The sequence below is a fragment of the Trematomus bernacchii genome, unplaced genomic scaffold (assembly GCF_902827165.1).
Source record: "Trematomus bernacchii unplaced genomic scaffold, fTreBer1.1, whole genome shotgun sequence".
In the NCBI taxonomy this organism is placed as follows: Eukaryota; Metazoa; Chordata; class Actinopteri; order Perciformes; family Nototheniidae; genus Trematomus; species Trematomus bernacchii.
The window spans coordinates 219,443-237,408 of record NW_022987567.1 but is presented as its reverse complement, the minus strand read 5'-3'; the positions used below and the strand labels follow the sequence as shown (position 1 = coordinate 237,408).

The 17,966-nt window shown below is 39.4% G+C and overlaps 1 protein-coding gene across 1 annotated transcript in view; it reads right to left on the bottom strand.

Annotated features, from left to right (window-relative positions):
- LOC117479035 (ephrin type-A receptor 5) overlaps nt 1–17,966 on the bottom strand; it is a 66,054-nt gene that overhangs the window by 22,479 nt on the left and 25,609 nt on the right. The window contains exons 4-9 of the mRNA XM_034126052.1: nt 12,895–13,050; nt 12,109–12,447; nt 3,679–3,803; nt 2,481–2,570; nt 1,840–1,909; nt 1,584–1,686 (exon numbers count right to left, since the gene is read on the bottom strand). Coding sequence (XP_033981943.1) covers nt 1,584–1,686; nt 1,840–1,909; nt 2,481–2,570; nt 3,679–3,803; nt 12,109–12,447; nt 12,895–13,050 — 883 coding nt within the window. The remainder of the gene's footprint in view (nt 1–1,583; nt 1,687–1,839; nt 1,910–2,480; nt 2,571–3,678; nt 3,804–12,108; nt 12,448–12,894; nt 13,051–17,966) is intronic.

Below are 17,966 nucleotides of genomic sequence, written 5' to 3'. Positions count from 1 at the left end.
CAGGCATATATCTGGTAATTAACTTGCATATCACAGATAATGCTGTTAAGCAGAATATTCAGGCTAAAAAGTTCAATAGTACAATGAATTTAGGGACTTTATTTAGAGACAAATGATTTCATCTGACGAAAATAGTTTGACTGTCTTCTCAAAACTACAGAGTGATTGCGTTCTTTGCATGTGTTTCTTTTCACAATATACATATTTTGCATTCCTACGGTGGCCGACAGGTGCAAACGTGTTTCAAAGGCCCAAAACACTTCCATTAGGAGAAATGTGCTGCAGTTTCAAAAACGACAACAAATGTGCCAAAACACATGAGAATTAAGAATTATCAACACATAAATCAAAAATAAATAAAACATTGTAAAGTTGGCTAACTGTAACTGTTGGCAGATTAGCTGAGTTAGATCTGGAAGGAAGGAAGGAAGGAAGGAATCTTGTGATTGCACCCGACGGCCACCGTGCATTTCTGAATACTGTCTGTTGATGTTTGGAAATCATATTAAAATATGCTTGTAACAATTACAAAACGAGGTTAATTGAATGTTGTATTAGTCTGGAGGCATGCAAATACAACACGAACGCAGAGTGTAATGTATGGAGCAATGTGAAAGCTACACTTATTTGCGTGAATCTGGCACCTCTTTTAATTATATTATTAGAAGGTGTTATTGCTGTAAAATGAGTATAGCTTAATTAGAGCTTGTTAGACAGAAAGAAAGACAGAATATCCCACAGTTTTTTAGAAAGCCTGGCTATTTCCATTTCCCCCCCTTGTAGCAATCTACACACAGAAGTGAGACGGATGCAAACCGGAGTAAACAGCTGTTTCTACACGCATCCCCCTGCTGATTTCACATGATTATTGTGAATGCTCTGATTAATAAATACATAATAAATAATGCTTTTTGCTTTTTTGTGATGACAGTTATGTTAAGTTTCAACAGCCAGCACTAAGGCATTGTTAAATTTAAGGCACTGTGGATTCATGCATTGCGTGCTTTGTTCCTCTGTGATTCAGGACCTCCTGATTCACAAATCAAGCATTAACCCTGAAGCCACAACCTAAAAAAGCCAACCTTAATCCTAACCTATTACACACAGGCCTCAAGCCAATGCGTTTAATCCCATAATGCTGCTTTTCAACACAGAAATATCTGGGTCACAAAGGAGATTTGATATATCTGGTCATTTTGTTAGTGGTCATATTAGGACAAAGGGATGGCCTCTGACGAAGGACAAATTACTATATATACACATACCACATGAGTCCTTTGCTGCGCGTCTTGAAGAACAAAGAAATTAGGGTTTCACTATGTAAAGACCCCCTTATCTGCTCAAAGATTGTAGGTCTTTCAAGAAACTCTACGCATCACCCTACTATAATTATATATTATGTCAACATTTGAGGCTTGTACTAAAAACAAAGTATCTTCGATGGCAATTTCTCTAGGATTTCATGATAAAAACCCATGAAATGTCTCATCTAGGTAAAATGTTGTCTTACACCGGCACAGAGATTGGATATCATGCTTCCCAGGTTGTGTCTATATTCGTTCTGGTGTGTATTTATGTCCTACCGTCCACTTAGCAGGAATCCAGCGACCACCGCCAGCAGGACCAGAGCCAACGTGATGGCCACCGCCACGATCGAGGCTTGAGCACGCTCACTGGTTGCAGTTACTGCCAAAGAAAAGAGGTGGGATAAGACACAATTAGTACAAACACACAAAAGCACACCTGGGATCTGTTGTTGGTGCAGCCTCCAGAAAGTCTATGGGAGTCGTGTACAAGTTGAAATGATACGCTCAGGCTCTCTCTCTGAGGTGTACTCACAGTAAGGGCTGGTCTGGAATTCAAAACGTCGGCTAAATGCGCCATAGCCTGCCGAGGTCCTGGCTCTCACCTGTAATGCAACAAATATATCACACCATAGTTTTATATACTGTATATTCAAATGTTTTACCCACAGGGATGAACAAATAACTAAAAATCTAATATAAAAGTAGAAATACCATGGTTTAAAAGAACTCTAAAATATTGAAGGTATAGAAATATGATGAGCAAAATATACTTAAAGGGGACATATTATGCAAATGTTCCGGTTAATATTTGCATTTTTTTATTTTACTATGACATGTTTGAATGCTTTAATGTTTAAAAAGGTACCTTTGACACGCAGAGAAACATATATAATACACTAAAGGAAAGGGGAAATACCACATATATGTTTCTGTTGTTGTCAATAGTGAATATAAGCAAGAGTATAAAGTCAAACATGTAATTGTGCTTAAAAACAATACTTGGAAGTATGCTTATTTATATTCCACCACTGGTTATACATGACATTGATTTAAAAATGTCTTTCTAATCGCTTATTCATATCTTCTCCTCTCAGACTACACTAAAGGGCTTTTTTCTGCGCACTGTTATTAATCAATTCCTTTAAAAAAAACATTTTTTAACCCATGTTTGACCTGGAAGATGTAGGCTGAAGAGGGCTTCAGGCCTTCCACCACCATCTCAGTCTCCTTGGATTTTATAATGGTATAACTGGAGTCCTGCTCCTGTAGAAGAAAGCGGAGAAGTTATTATAATACATTCACTTTTGTAACATATTTGTAGATTTTAGAATTGTTTTTTGTTTCAGATTTTGCACATTTTTCTTATGATAGGCACAATTTCCCCTTTTTCTCCCACACATTTTTATGGCTAAGCAACCTGTAGTGTGTGTGTGTGTGTGTGTGTGTGTGTGTGTGTGTGTGTGTGTGTGTGTGTGTGTGTGTGTGTGTGTGTGTGTGTGTGTGTGTGTGTGTGTGTGTGTATGTGGTTGCATGTGTGTCAGGATCAATTTCACGACTGTAACCGCATCAGGTTTAAACACAGCTAAATGCCCCTCCATTAGCCAGAAGCCATTAGCTAACCACTGACCACAAACCCTGCTCTACCCTGTATACATTTATTCTGACCTTCCCAGGAAAGAAGACATTGGAGGACTAAAGCGAGAAAAGAGGAAGGGCACAGGAACAATGACCTGAATAGAAGCATCAAATTGCCGTCTCTGCCTAACTCTTAGTTTTATAAAAGCTTAATCCGAGTGTTTCTTTTCTCTGCCACATGAAAGAGTCTGTATAAGGTCAAGGTTGGCGGAACGGTAAAATAAAAATGAATTCAATGTTTATTCAGATGTATCTCTGAGGGCCAATTTAACTAATCTTAATCAATACCTTTCTGCAAATATATAATGTTTTTGAATTGTGGAGCACAGGGGTGATATAAGCATAAATCCATTCAACAGTGGAGTCTTATTGCCTTTATTTAACTAACTTTAAACCAGATATCTTCATACACAACTGACTATACAGTTGTGTGGTACTGCGCAAAAATGTGCATTCAGTCGAACATAGCATTGACCATAAACACCAAATGAAAAAGTACTTTAAATCTTAATCACATTTATATATTTATATGCAGCATTTATTGTATGGATGTATTTGACGTGGTAGTTAAAAGTTTCCCAAAAGGACAATTATAAAGCTGGATTGGCATATTTCCTGCTTGGTTTACTGTATATTAAATAAACTAAGCTTAGCATAGAGACTTGAGAATATGAGAACGTGAGCCTTAGACCAGAGCAACTTCTTATGCGAACATTTCTTTCAAACTGTTGTTTACCTTTTCAAAATACTTGATCTCATACTCCAGAATGATGCCGTTGGGGCGGTCAGGCTCCGCCCAAGAAATGGCGATGCTGCTCTTCCCCGTCACACCTTTCCTCACCACGCTCACCGGGGACGGCGCTGCACACACACGAGACATAGACATAATACAACTTCAGGCACCAAAATGTATTTGTAGTGCATTATTTTATTCCCATGTATAACATATCTAACATACAATTGCAATGAATAGCGATTAAAACAATAGCAAAGCTTATGAAATATGTAGGGTACCATCAGCATCTAGAAGAAAAACATATTTTAGGGACTTCTCATGCTTTCATGTTTACAAGCGCAGAGCTAATTGTAACTCTTTCTGTGGTTGTTGTACATTATGAAATATTTAACTGGTGATCAAAGAAGAAAATCGCAAAAAAAAGATGGAAAATGACTGTGGGGAAGGAGGGGGCTCACTATGTCACATGATGTGATGTACACGTGTCTTTTATGTTTCTGTCAAACAAGGTGAAGAAAACAACATATTTCCCCCAGAGTTTCTTCTTTGGAATTCATGTTTGTTAGTTACCGAAGTTCCGCCGAGGTTATTTGGCGCAGTCCATTGAGCTGCGACTCAACAACAGAGATTATTTCTGGATCCAAAGCAGCTTCGCCTCCAAAGAAATGTCTGCAATCCAGCAACAAGGTGCACCTGTGCCTAATTAAACTATCCCTTTATATCAGGCTATTCAGTAGAGGCTGGCAGAGGAGCCCATGAAGTCAGCTACGACTCCACACATCTGCCACACGGCTTTTTACAGGACAAATATTGGCAGTATCCAGATTTTAAGACATGTTAGAGTACTTGTTTGCTTTTGGGTCTTTGCAAAGTTTCCATTTTCATTGTAAGATGTTATTACGAAAAGTCTGAAGTCAAGTGAACGCTGTTGTTTGCATCAATCACAGAGCCATCTTTTTGTAACCTGAACTGAGGGCCAATCTCTCAGAGGGACAGTTGGAGAGTCTCTGACACATAAAGAGCTTTTCACTGGGTAAAACGCTCCCTCAGGCAATATCCTGATAATGTGTGTGCGTGTGTGTGTATGCCTCTACTGCAAATGCAAAACAGCGTTTGGGTTTCAATAGCCTCAGCAGAACTCCACAGAGAATAAATCATCGCTACAAACAGAGTAACTGTATCCTGAGTGGATGGTCGCACAGAAGTGTTATCTGCAACATCTTAAAAGCCTGAAACCAGAGACCGAATCAAACACACACACACACACACACTCAATGTTTAAATGGTATAAATGCTAGGGTGCGATGATGAAAGAGGGCTTCTTTTCCTTTCCCAGCAGCTTAACGGGTAACAATACACCAACATCTAAATTGAAATCCTCCAAAAATGGATGCAGTTTGCCATGCTATATTTAATCAAAGCCTTGAGGGTTCATATGTAAGGAATCTGGTCTATAAACTTAGGATTTAGAGTCGTATAAATAAACCTTATGTGGTATTGTACATCTAAAATGTGTTTATATTTTAACAAGTCAAGCTGCAAGTAATATTTTGGTTTAGATAATGGATTTAACTGCTAGTAAATGTCAGAAAAGAATGAAAAATACAAACAATTTCCAAGAACCTGATTTAATGTCTTCAAAATATGTTAAAATCACAAATCCTGACATTTGAGAAGCTAAAAATGACTTGAATGATTACTGTTTAATTTGTCTTTTAGTATTTTTTCATTCTAATTACATTCCAGAAATCCATGCCTATTCCCATTTCTTATTGTGAGAAAATCACAAGAATAGTCATTTTATGAATTTAAATTTATTTTAAGTGTATTAGTTTAATATTTGTTGGTTTTTAATTATTATCATATTTATTTATATATTTCTTCAATTCATGTTTAAAAAAAAGATTATGGATTTAAGACATAGGCCTACCATAAAATAAGGCATATTTTTTTGTCTTGTATTCAAAAACATTATTTTCAAAAAGTTGAAAAAATAAAGTTTTTAGGTTGCATAAGGTGCAAGTTTGAAGCTACCATCATTTTTGATTAAATGCACTTTTACTGTGCTGTTTTCTGTGCATCGAAGACACTTGTACTAAAGTCTATATTTGAAGCACATTAACAAACAAAAGCAAGGGTCTTCAGATCATTTCTGCCTGTTTCTTCTCAGCTATAATCTTGCATTTACCGTACGACGTCCACATATAACACCCAACGCAACGCTTTAGTCAACAGGAGCTTCACAATGTGATAACTTTTACTGCCACGACTTGGCGACTGAGACTAAACAAACAAGTGTTTTAAAACCTGACGAATCTGAGAAACGCAGTGACAGCGAGAGAACGGGAGGCGATGGAGGAGACAGAAGGGTGCTAAAGGAGGGGGAGGACAATGGAAGACAAGCGAGAAGGTTGACAAAAAAGGAAAAAATGTGAGAGATGAGACAAAGAATGGAAGACATGACGAAAGTGTTTAGACAGCGCCCCAGCAACACTTTTATTTTAGCCTCAGGGAAGATAGTGGAATCAAACTCGCTGTTTTAAACACTTCCCGTGCGTGTTACATCTGCTAATGAGCCCCTGCAGTACGGTAATACAGAACACACATTCACTCCTAATGCTTGTGGTGCCATTTTCTGTCTAAAAACGTCCATCCCATGCTGAGAGAGGTTACAAAGAAAAAGGGAGTGCAGCCCTGCAGTGTAACAACCCTGGCCTCAGATAAGAGCAACCGTTATCACCGTGCAGAACATAAGCCTCTCAGACCACAATCTGTCTGAAGCATCCCCAGAATCAATACAGACCTTCAGCTATCGGCTTTATTATCCTTTAACTACCCCCGGAGAATGACAGAAAGAGAGACACAGCTACAGAATGGAAGAGAGATAGGAGACACAGGGATAGAAAGAGATAGCTTTATCAGGGTTGTAAAGTACCAACGCGGCTCTCATATTATTTTCCGTTATACTCACTACCTACCTGCTCACTTTATGGGACTTTCATTCATTGAAACTGTGATTTGACATGTGAACATATTGCATTCTATCATTAGAAATGTTCACAATCAGGAATTCATAAGTTGTAACAGAAAGATAAAGGACATTGACAAACTTTTCTGGCCTATGGGTCAGGGGCATGTCTGAAGGGAAATATAAACTGCACCCCCCTCGAGCCCCCCCACCAACAATCGGCCAGCGTATCAGGGGTAGGGCTGCAAATCCGGATCATTTTCATTGATGATCTTCAGATCATTTCCGAGATGTATCATTTGGTCATTAAAATGTCGAATGTGATGTCTTTGAATGTGTGTTTTGTCAGTCCAAAATCTAAAGTTTTTCAGAGTAATATGGTATAAAACACACACAAGCAGGGAATCTCCATACCTGAGATGCCAAAAACGCAATTTTCTCCCTGCTAATTATAATTGATCAATCGAGTAATCAGTTAGTCGTCTAATTAAACAGCATACCTGTATGTATTTCTGATTCCCCATGATCCTCTTGGTCCCCCGTCCTGTAATCACCACTTGATAGCTGTTTAAGTGGTGGACCATGAACTTTATTGAATGATCGCTCCTTATTTCCCCCCTCATTTCCCGTCATCTCTTCACTGCCCTTATACTATTTAATTTACAATAATGCATTTAAAAAGCATACTAAAACTTAAGCAGGTGGATTTTTAACAGAAGAATATATCAGCAAGTGGAAAGTTATCAAAACACGTTGAATGTTAAAAGTCAAATTGAAGAACACAACGACCATGTGGCCAACAGTCAGCTTCTTTCCAAGACACAATCCTTTCACATATCTTCTCTGCACTGAGCTACAAAATGTCTCATCTATCTTCTTTAACGTCTTGCTCTCAACCAAAACACATTTGAGCTGTCACACCCAAAGTAAAAAATGGCTGAACCACACTGACAATATGAAGAAATCAGACGCCACAAAACAAACTTACTAAAGTTGAGAAAGTATCAAAGTTTAACTTCTTAAAAACAACAAATGACCTCAAATTGTAGACTCCAAAAAACACATGTCTCTAAAGATGATATATTTCCAAAATGATGGTTAAAATAACTCAATAGAAGTTCCATGCTCAATTCATCTCAGTTAAAAGAGAAAAAAAACCCACCACTTTTATATCTAAAAACAAAAGTAAGGCACCAGGCTGTGCACGGCTTTTATTGTATACCTCCCACAGGGTAATGTATCACGATTCATTTGATTAATAGCCAACAACAGCAAACATAACGTATGGGAGCATTTAGTGTGCAGTAACCACACAGCGCTCCCACACTGTGAACACCAAGAGAAACAAACTAAGTAGCTCAGCTACCGCAGGAAGTCATTTGTCACATAAATAATAATCATTCACTAGCAAAGACTGAATTGTCTGTGATTATTGGCGATTAATGGCCAATTAGAGTACATTATTTGTTCTTCTGATTTCCACTGAGAATTGACATTTTCTCATGTATGTTCTCAATATAAAGTGTATTCATTTTAAAGATCTATTCACAAGGCACGACGACATATCTAAAATAAAGAGACTAATGGGAGAATTCTTAAAGGGGCCCTATTTAGCTTTTTCCCTTTCCTGTAGTGTGTTATATAGCTTTTAGTGCATGTAAATGGTCTGCAAAGGCTAAAATCCCAAAGTTCCCTGAAGTGGGAGTTTCTCTCCCACACACTCCCCCCCCCCCCCTCCTCAATCGTAGTCCTTTGTTTACTTCCCCGACATAGTGACATCACGATGTAACACTCGCACTTCAGTTGGCTAGCGCTCCAACACATTATACATGAAACGCTAACGGACAGAGAGTGAAAAGAGGAAATAGAGCTTTTTGAACATTAAAGTATGGAAACATGTCACAGTAGAGGCAAATATACAATTATGAAACCTGAAAATGAGCACAATAGGGCAACTTTAAATAAATTCATGAGCCTAATAGTGGCTGCTAGCTAGCTACCTTATCAAAAATGTATTTTCTGTGTACAAAAACATCAAAGTGGAGCAAAATATATGACTTCCATTATTAAATTGCCAAGCTACACCACACCTCTAAGTGTTTTTTGAACTAACACAAAGCAACTGTGAACCTTATATTTATACCCTGTTACTTTACTGCTTCTTCCCTCACCTTTTATCACAACTTCCCCAACTACTTCTACAGTTTCTAACTCTACCTCCATCCTGTTGTTCTGTCCTTCCCTCCTGCCTTTCACCTCTCCACGAGTACCAACACTTTATTATTCAGCAGGGCTTCGCAGGGACACTGTGAAATCACCTACTTCACGGATCCCTTATGGAATGTGACACTTCCCACACATCAAACGGCAGATCCTCTCGCTCTTTCTCTCCAGTCTCTGTCTGTTTGAGTCCCCCCCCCGCCGCCTCCGTCCCTCCATCTTCTTTCAACTCTTTTACCCTCACAAGCAGAAGCACAGTCACACAACGCAGATGTTTACAGCGCTCATCAAAGCCCTCATTGGGTAATTACATGTGTGACACAGAGACGAGGCAGGGTGTTAAACTGTTCATTACGAGTAATGCTTCAGGATTATTGTTAACAGGATTGTTAGGATTACTTTGGGAAATCATTTGATAGAAAGACCCCCGGTGGTTGAAGTCCTAACCTCGCTACAGTGATTTTTATAAATGCACTCAGGGTGTGAACACCTCGAAATCACGGCTGGGTGGTTAAAAGTGCAGCAGAACTTCTAGCAACATTTTCAGTAAGAATGTATCCATAGATTGACATTTGTCTTGAGCCAGGCATTTCTTGTGAGTTGCGCATGCAGTGTTGCTTTAAAATCGTATTCACCTCCATGCATGATTGAAAAATAAACTATGGTAAATGTCACAAAGACATTTCTTAGAATCGCCCTCCACCGGCTACACTCATTAGTAAATACATTTCGAGCCGTTGATTGATTAACATCTGAAACAGCTTATGGTGAAAAGCTAAACAGCCATTGGATAAAAGCCAGGTTTTAGACGGGTGACTGTCAAAAAGTGGGACAACTGGTCACCCTACATTTACATTATATTGTGACCCTTATATTATATTGTGACCCAATGGATCAGAAAAAATAACTTGAGAAATTGTAATAATTAAAACATTAATTGAATATTCATATAACGTTTCTACTCAAACAGTCTGGACACCATCTGTATCTTCTGGAAACTGAACTGATGGGTAACACCACAGGTGAGAAATGAGAGAGTCTTACAGTTATAATACCTTCTTTTCTTTTTTAACAGCACATATTTTATAGTATTTAGAGTTAAGTGTAAATGACTCGACTGAACCTTCTAAACATTCGCATGTCAGCACATATGTTTGCACACATGTTCTGCAATCTGTATTTTAGACATTTGGAACAGCCTAACATCACTGCTGGCTTAGCTGTTTAAAACCTGTCAGGCTTCCAATGCTTCGGTTTATTATCCAATCAAGTATTTCTCTTTCATCCGTTTGCTTTATTACCCTTCCTAAAATAAAATGATTACCCCAAAAGACAATTGAATCAATTGCTATTATAGTCTCTTAAGAACATTTTTGAAATGATAGCCCATATTGACAGGCATAATTACAAGGACAGTGAAAGAGAGTTAAAATAATATGATGTTAAGTCGTTGGCTAAACATGCTACTATACTATTCTGTAATGGCTTTATAGGTCACTAAATGGAATAAAATCATGGCAAAAACGTTGTTTTCCCAATTTAACGTCAGAGGGTTTGCCGTTATATTTTATTTTATTATAAACATATGTGCAATGCCCTGTTGACATGCTGCTATAACAAAAACAATTCTCAATTTGGGATCAATAAAGTAAATCTGATCTAACCTGACCTCCTTTGTGAGGCTTCATAACTTTTAACCTTACAAACAGGGCTTTTTTTAACTTGTTTACACATAAATGACCAGGTACTCTTCCACTATATTTAGGAACAAATGTTTCTTTTGGCCTTGACAGCACTTCAGTTATGTTTTTGGGAATTCATGTGGATGTTTTTTTTTCAACAGTTCCTGGATGTATGGGATATTTTTGACTATATTTTCAAATGTAAGCTTGTCTATCTGTCTAATATCACTAGAATAAATGCATGCATGTATCACATGCATGCCAAAGGGAAGCCCGGTTTTCCTGTCTGTGACTCTGCCAGCCATGTGTAATCTGTAATCCCTAATCTCCATTGGCCCAGTGACTGGATCACTTTAATCTAGCTGCATCTCTACTAAACTGAATGTGGGTGCTGTTGGGTGTAATCCACTCAGTCTGCTGACAGCCACAATGACAACACAGTTAAAGGGCCGGCAGTACCCTCCACTGTCAGACCACCATCTGCCTGCCCATCCCACTACTCCTTACTACTGTATGACTTGACTGCCAATTAACCATTTGTTAAAAAAACAGGAACAGACACAGTCCTTCAGGAAAACAATTCTACAGATGGAAGCCTTGGGAAGGAAAGCATTAATCTTGTATTTTTCTCATTTCATTCCACCGTGTTACCATTTCATTACGAGCAGATAAAACAACTCCCGTAAACATGAAAATGGTCTCCCAAAGCCTGTGTGAATCTTTATCTCCATTTTAAAAACAGCCAGCCAGCAAACATTCCAATATTTACAGCTATGGGGAGTAGCTGGAGTCTTTCATTGTCTAATATTAGAGTGGTCTTTATGTTTGGCCACTGTGCTGCTCACTTTAGTGTAGTGAGTTTAGTGCCTTGCTCAATTATACTTTATAGCCACACAGATTTTCTAAATCACTCTGGCTTGCAGATAACAGAATATTGCCAGCAGCTTCAACACATTATACCAGCTCAAGTTTTCTTTTTTGCTCAGAGTTGATTACACCTCCCATTCTAAAAATAAAATGTCATCAGCTTGATTAAACTTTGATAGGCATGCAGAATGACACCTGCTACCAAACAACACACCCCACACACCAGCAGCCTGCAAATCAAGCGCTTTCACTACTGCCTAGATTCCTGCAAATCTTGTTGATGAAATGCACCGACTAGTCGAGGGGGGCAAGCTGCTTTTTCAATGACAAATCTGGATGCAAAAGCAAAAACAAAGAAGCTTTCCACTGTGCAATGTTCCCTCATTCACAGCATGGATGGCGCACAAGAAAAAAACAATAATAGAAGCGACGTTTTGCACAAATGCTGTTATAATATGATCATCTGGCGTCTTTGTTCTCAGACCCAGATATTCACGCCAGGAATCTGACACATCAGGTTGGTCTGTGGAAGTCTCAATAAGGAAAAAAAGAGTCAGTTGGAGATATTTGTTGTGAAATTCACTTGCTACAACAGGACAGCTGTGGTGCAGATTGGAGAACTCATGGGGAGGCTGTGATTGGGGGAAAGCAAAAGCAAGTATTGACATATGTGACAAATCGCTTGCAACATACCTGCCTGATTGGTTGTCACATTGAGTGACACATACTGCTTGGCGTGCTCTTTTGCCAGCTCTGACACCCCGTTGATGGCCTCCAGCAGGAAGCTGTAGTTGGTGTGTGACTGCAGGTCGGCCACCATGACCGACGTATTTGACAGGCCGACGCGTCGGGGCAGGAAACGCACGTTTGGGCCGCATTCTTCCAAGCCCCTTCCCTCTGGCAGGACCTGTCTGCACAGGATGTTGTAGCGCACGTCCTTCCTGTTACCCGTTTCCATGGGGACGGACCACTCCAGGAAGACGCTGGTCTCGTTGACGTTGGAGATAGCGTTGCGTGGAGCAGATGGAGGGCCTGAGAGAAGAAGGACCAATCATGTTAATGGTAAATGGACTGCATTTATATAGCACTTATCTAGTCTTTCTTAAAAGTGCTTCAACATATACATGTACAAGGGGCAGCTATGGCTCAGGGGCTTCATGACTGATCTACCAATCAGAGGGTCAGTGGTTCAATCCAAACCCCTGAAAAGAATACGTGGAAATTGGTCTTTGGGAGAGATATCTAAACCTGAACATTGCCATGGCTTTGGATTCCACTTGGACAAATTTAGGGTCATGTATCTTCCACATGTTGGCTGCCGGGTCTGGGGATCAGACCACCTACTTTTCTGATTGTCAACGTCTTGTAAAAGAGTCAAGAAACTTTAAAAACATGATGTTATTTCTGCAACTCTATGTCCAAAAATAAAGGTAAATAAGACTTAAGCATGTGCAAATATAAAAGGGGCTTTATCCTCACGTGTGCAGGCCATATTGGGAGGGTCGGCGTCGATCTTATACCATCCATCCTCACAACTGCAGGCGGTGGCTCCCGTCTGCCTGGCCACACTGTGCGGGGGACATTTACTGCAGGCCGGAGACTCCAGCAGCGAGCGGTAAAACCCCACTTTGCAGACTGATAGAGGAGGAGGGGAGGGGGGCGGGTGGCATGGAGTGTTTGGGGTTGGATAAAGAAGAGATGAGATGATAAGAGGAGACGTACAAATACGAAAGGGAAGAGGGTCATGGGGAGAGAGGTACAAAAAAAAGAAAAGTGGAGGAAGAGAAAAAGCAAGACAGCATGGTTAGTTCCTTTGAAAAAAAAGGAGGTCAGCATCAAAACCAAAAACAATTTGCCTGGATGGTTCTGGTTGTTTTGAGGTTCCTCATCAGAGATACCGGTGTTGAATTTAAAAGAATCATTTGTCACCTAGTTTGTGTCGCATTTGTATTTCCTTCTTTGTTCCTTTTGATGTCTTTGTATCTCCCCTCTAGGGATTATTGCTTTTATCCAACCTGTGAAACCCTGCTCTCGTCTTCAAGTTGTATTATCTTAACAAAAAGAAACATTTTTTGACTTTTCTTTTCCTTTTGTGGAGCATCCCGTCAGTGCTTTTGCTTATTAAAAAGCTAATGCACTCACAGGAATCTTGTTTTTTGTTTTGTTTGATTCTTTGTGTTTGAATGCCCCCTTTTTTTAAGTCCCTTTGGATAAGTTAAATCTAATGTACTGTAACCTTATTGAGAATTTTGTGCATCTGCTGCACAATATTGTCCCCACCGAGCCCCCATATGTGACACATATACAAACAGACACAGACATAATCTCTCTTCCTCCCACACAAACATACACTCAGATCAGACAGATCTAAGTGGAGTAGGTAAACAGCGGGGTGACACACTCACATTGTTAACAAGCATACATAATCAACCTCCGTCTCCATGGTTACGCCCCAAAGCCAATCAATGACTGACTTATCGTCGCATTGTTGTTCCTGCTGATTTTTGCCGTTGCACCCATGCAGTTACAAATCGACACAGAGGATGAATGAATTATGATGCGTTTTGACTTTTTACAAGAAGGGCTGCAAAGATGCCCATAGATTGTCTATAGTCAGAGATAAATGAATGTTTCATAAGGAGAAGACAGGGAGGGAGAGGAGTATAGGACAAAAGAGAGGCGATGTCCTCCAAGGGCTTAAAGGTTAGGAGCTGTTGTTTTATAAATGTGCCTGCTGTAAAGCCCATTCAGGCTGCAACAGGGATTAACAACTACATAATTAAACTACAGGTAAGAAGACAAAGGGATACAAGGGGAGAAAGAAGGGGAAGGTAAAAAGGAAAATGGCGGGAGAGAGGGAAGGAAGAAGGAAGACAAGTTTACGAGCAAGGACGGTGAGAAAAAGAGTAGAGGGGATGAGACAAAGGAGGAATATAAGGGGAGATTTGTGTGTGTCTGTGTGTGTGTGTTTCAGGCGTTTGGCGGCAATGGCTCTGATTCCCCTTGACGGAACCTTGGTCCTTTGTCATGGAACATTAGGCCTGAAAAATTCTCCCTCTGCCCTGAATCGCTCTGTGTCTCACCTCTGCTTCACACACACACTCACACACACACACAGACAAATAAAATAAGTCTTGTGTATTTTCGTATGTGCTTGGCATGTATGTTACCACACAAACCCTAATTACTAAGATGTGGAGGCATTTGTGAAGATGACCTAATTTTGAATGAGCAGATAGTCATACAGCTGATGACATAATTCATGCTCAACAGCACACAGACAGTATCGTATGCCCTGGGGGGTTAGGTTTTTTCAGATGTGAAAAGATCTGGACTTTTTTTTGTTGTTGCCATTACATTTTTCGTAGAATACAGTAAAATGGATCCCAACGCATTTCCATTTACTGCCTTATACTTCCAATGATGAGCCTCATTACATTCTACGTGTGTGTGTGTGTGTGTGTGTGTGTGTGTGTGTGTGTGTGTGTGTGTGTGTGTGTGTGTGTGTGTGAAGGTCTGCAGCATTCAGGGCAGTAGGACACATCAGATCCTTTGTCTGCCTTTGCCCGCCACCACGCGCACATTTATGGTTGCATACATACAGATTTATTGCCATAGTCATTTCATCCTCCAAAACCCCCCATGGTCAAACCAATAAAAATGGGGTGGCAGTTCATTTAAAACACCCACACCCACCCACATTTATTTATCTTTGGTGCTTAGCTCTCACCTGCTGTTTTGTGCCTGTGCTGCACTACCAAATACCTGTCAATCAAACAGCATGCTGTGGGCACAGAAAGGTACTATGGTGGCTCCTTTTTTGGATTTCCTGTTATTGTTTTGGAGTTTTTGTTGATTTTTTGTCTGTTGCAGAGGGTACTTATTATTTATTCCACATACAACAGGAACATATATGAGGCAATATAGTAACTATACAATCCTAGAGAATTAAACGATGGATTAGTACAAATTTAAACTTCATTGTGGCATATGTAAAAACCAAACTGCATTGCTGAATAAAGACACAGCCAGCCTGATAGAAGTAGATATGTAAATAGACAAATACACATTGGCTAATAATGTGGTGTCAAAGATGATATGACAGGTTTTGATTAAATTAATATAATGCATCCATTTCCTCTGGAATCTGCACATGATCATGAGAACGATATAAACATTTGCAATTAAAATGTGCAAATTGGTGTGAAAAAAAAATCCATCGCATGCCACTTTAATGAAAACCAATTCCAGTGCACTAACACGCACCAACAGTGTACATGTTAGGTTATTTATTACCATTAATTCTAGCTCATTTCCATTCAGGCTACATAGATTACACATGCTCTGAAGGAAAAATGAACATGTGTGGTAATCAACTGTAAGCATGTATTGTTGGACATGACTTGACAGCATGAGTGTGAGTGACTACATGGTTATATCAAGCGCCTTTTTGGATGTTTTTTCTCCATTTTAAAGATGTACCACATGCAGGCAAAAGGGGACATGAAGGTCAGGGCAGCCAGCTGAAGGCAGAAACTAGGATAAAGCGATTACAATGCCACAGAGAGTGAAAGAGAACATGTGTGTTCAGTATGGACTCTAAAAAGCTGAAGGGTAGGCCTCAAAGCCAATGGTGTGGCTGTCAGGAGAAGATAGGACAAAAACATTAAATGGCAACTGAATTAATGCACATGTGAATAAGTGATTACAAGAAACTGTACACACCATCCGCCACAGCGAAATAAACAGTTGTTAATAGAAATGATAGACATACATAGTCACATGTGTATGCTTAAATATGAAGAAAACATTTCGTTTTGAGTTCTATTTTTGTGTGGCTCTGTGAATGGTATCTAAAGGCATCATCATAGCAAAAATAATGAAATCACCATAAGCTTCAGCTACTTTGTTCGTCATTAGGAAATCTGTGCATGCTAACACGCTACGTACCAAGAAGTGAGCTAGCTAACATATGCTGATAAACACGCGAGTATAGCATTAAGTAAAAAAAAATATATACATCGTGAATGAAGCTGTTAGCATTAATGTAAACTTAAACAAATATTTAAGAATGAAAGGTTATTTCCCCCAAAAAAAGAACATACTTTGCGCGTCATTAGCAAATGTCCGCATGCTAACACGCTAAACACCCAGAAGGGGGAACGGTAAACAAATGCTAATAAAAATGTTGTCACTGTACAAACAGCATTAAGCTAAAAATACAGTGTTAATTAAGCTGTTAGCATAGCTGTATACTTGTACAAATAAGTTGATTGAGACATTCCCATTTGTTTTTTAGCAAAACCAGGAAATGTATTAAGCCATTTTCAATAATGAATTATATATCTCTATAATAGAGTCTACCATACACTCCAACCTTTAAGCCGATACAATATTAAACATATCTACTTTTGGAAAGCGTTAAAAATAATCTCCTTTTTCAGTGACTACTTTCTTCTTTTAATTGAATAATTTTTTCATTTTTTATTTTAATAGATGTCCTACGATGAAGGCTCTCCAGATGCAAGGACAGTCAGGCTGTTAGATCTTTGGATCAGGTGCTTTACTCGTTAAATAATCTTTAAAAGACACTCCCACTCCCACAGAAATCTTCATATCTGAGCACACACACACACAGACACACACACACAGACACACACCAATTGCTGTGGTGAGATTAGTTATGGTCATGGCTGGCTGACTGAAATGGCTCATTCCTCATTGTGAATGCAAGTGAGTAGACCGCGTTGGTGGTATTGAGTGTGTGTGTGTGTGTGTGTGTGTGTGTGTGCCCTTGGGCAAGCTGTCTTTCTGATGCCACGCAGCACTTAAAGCACAGCACAAAGGGTAATAGGTAATTAATATGCAATACACACTTAATGCTCTTTTATGCATTTGTGTGTGTGTGTGCCCGTTTGTGTGTGTGAGGTTAATACGTAATTAATATGCATCACACACTGGCATCCCAGGCAATTAAGGATCCAGCGGTGTCCATTGATGCTTCTTAACGAGCGTCCTCTTTAATTGGAAACATTTCACTGTAAACATGTTGATTTATATGACTGGCTGTCGTTTGGTGGGATTAGGGGGAGAAAGCGATTAAGGCAGAGGGAGAGGGACATACTCCAAAGGGGGGTGGGGCGTATAAAACAGAAGTTAAGGGCCCCATACTGTGTATCAAGAGAAAAGTGTCATAATTGAAAAATAATGCGTTGAATTATGTTGCCTGTCTTTCAGATCTGCTCCACACCTTTCCCACAAGTTACTTGAATATTTGGCCAGAAGTTTATGTGTTATTCTGCTATCCAGATGCAAAATGCAACCAAAATATTGGTTTGGTTTTTTCATTTGTATTTGCCTGTTTGAAAGCTGGATTTGGGAAAATGATTTGCCTGCTTTTAGAAAGGGCGTAATATGGACCAAGAAAGAATTCACAGGATGGGAACACACATTATTTTTCACTTTTTGAAACAGCCTCTTTGTTTCCCAATGCCCTACTTATGAACTATAAGGTAAGTAGCGTGTTTAAAGTGGTGGTTAAAGTGGAACTT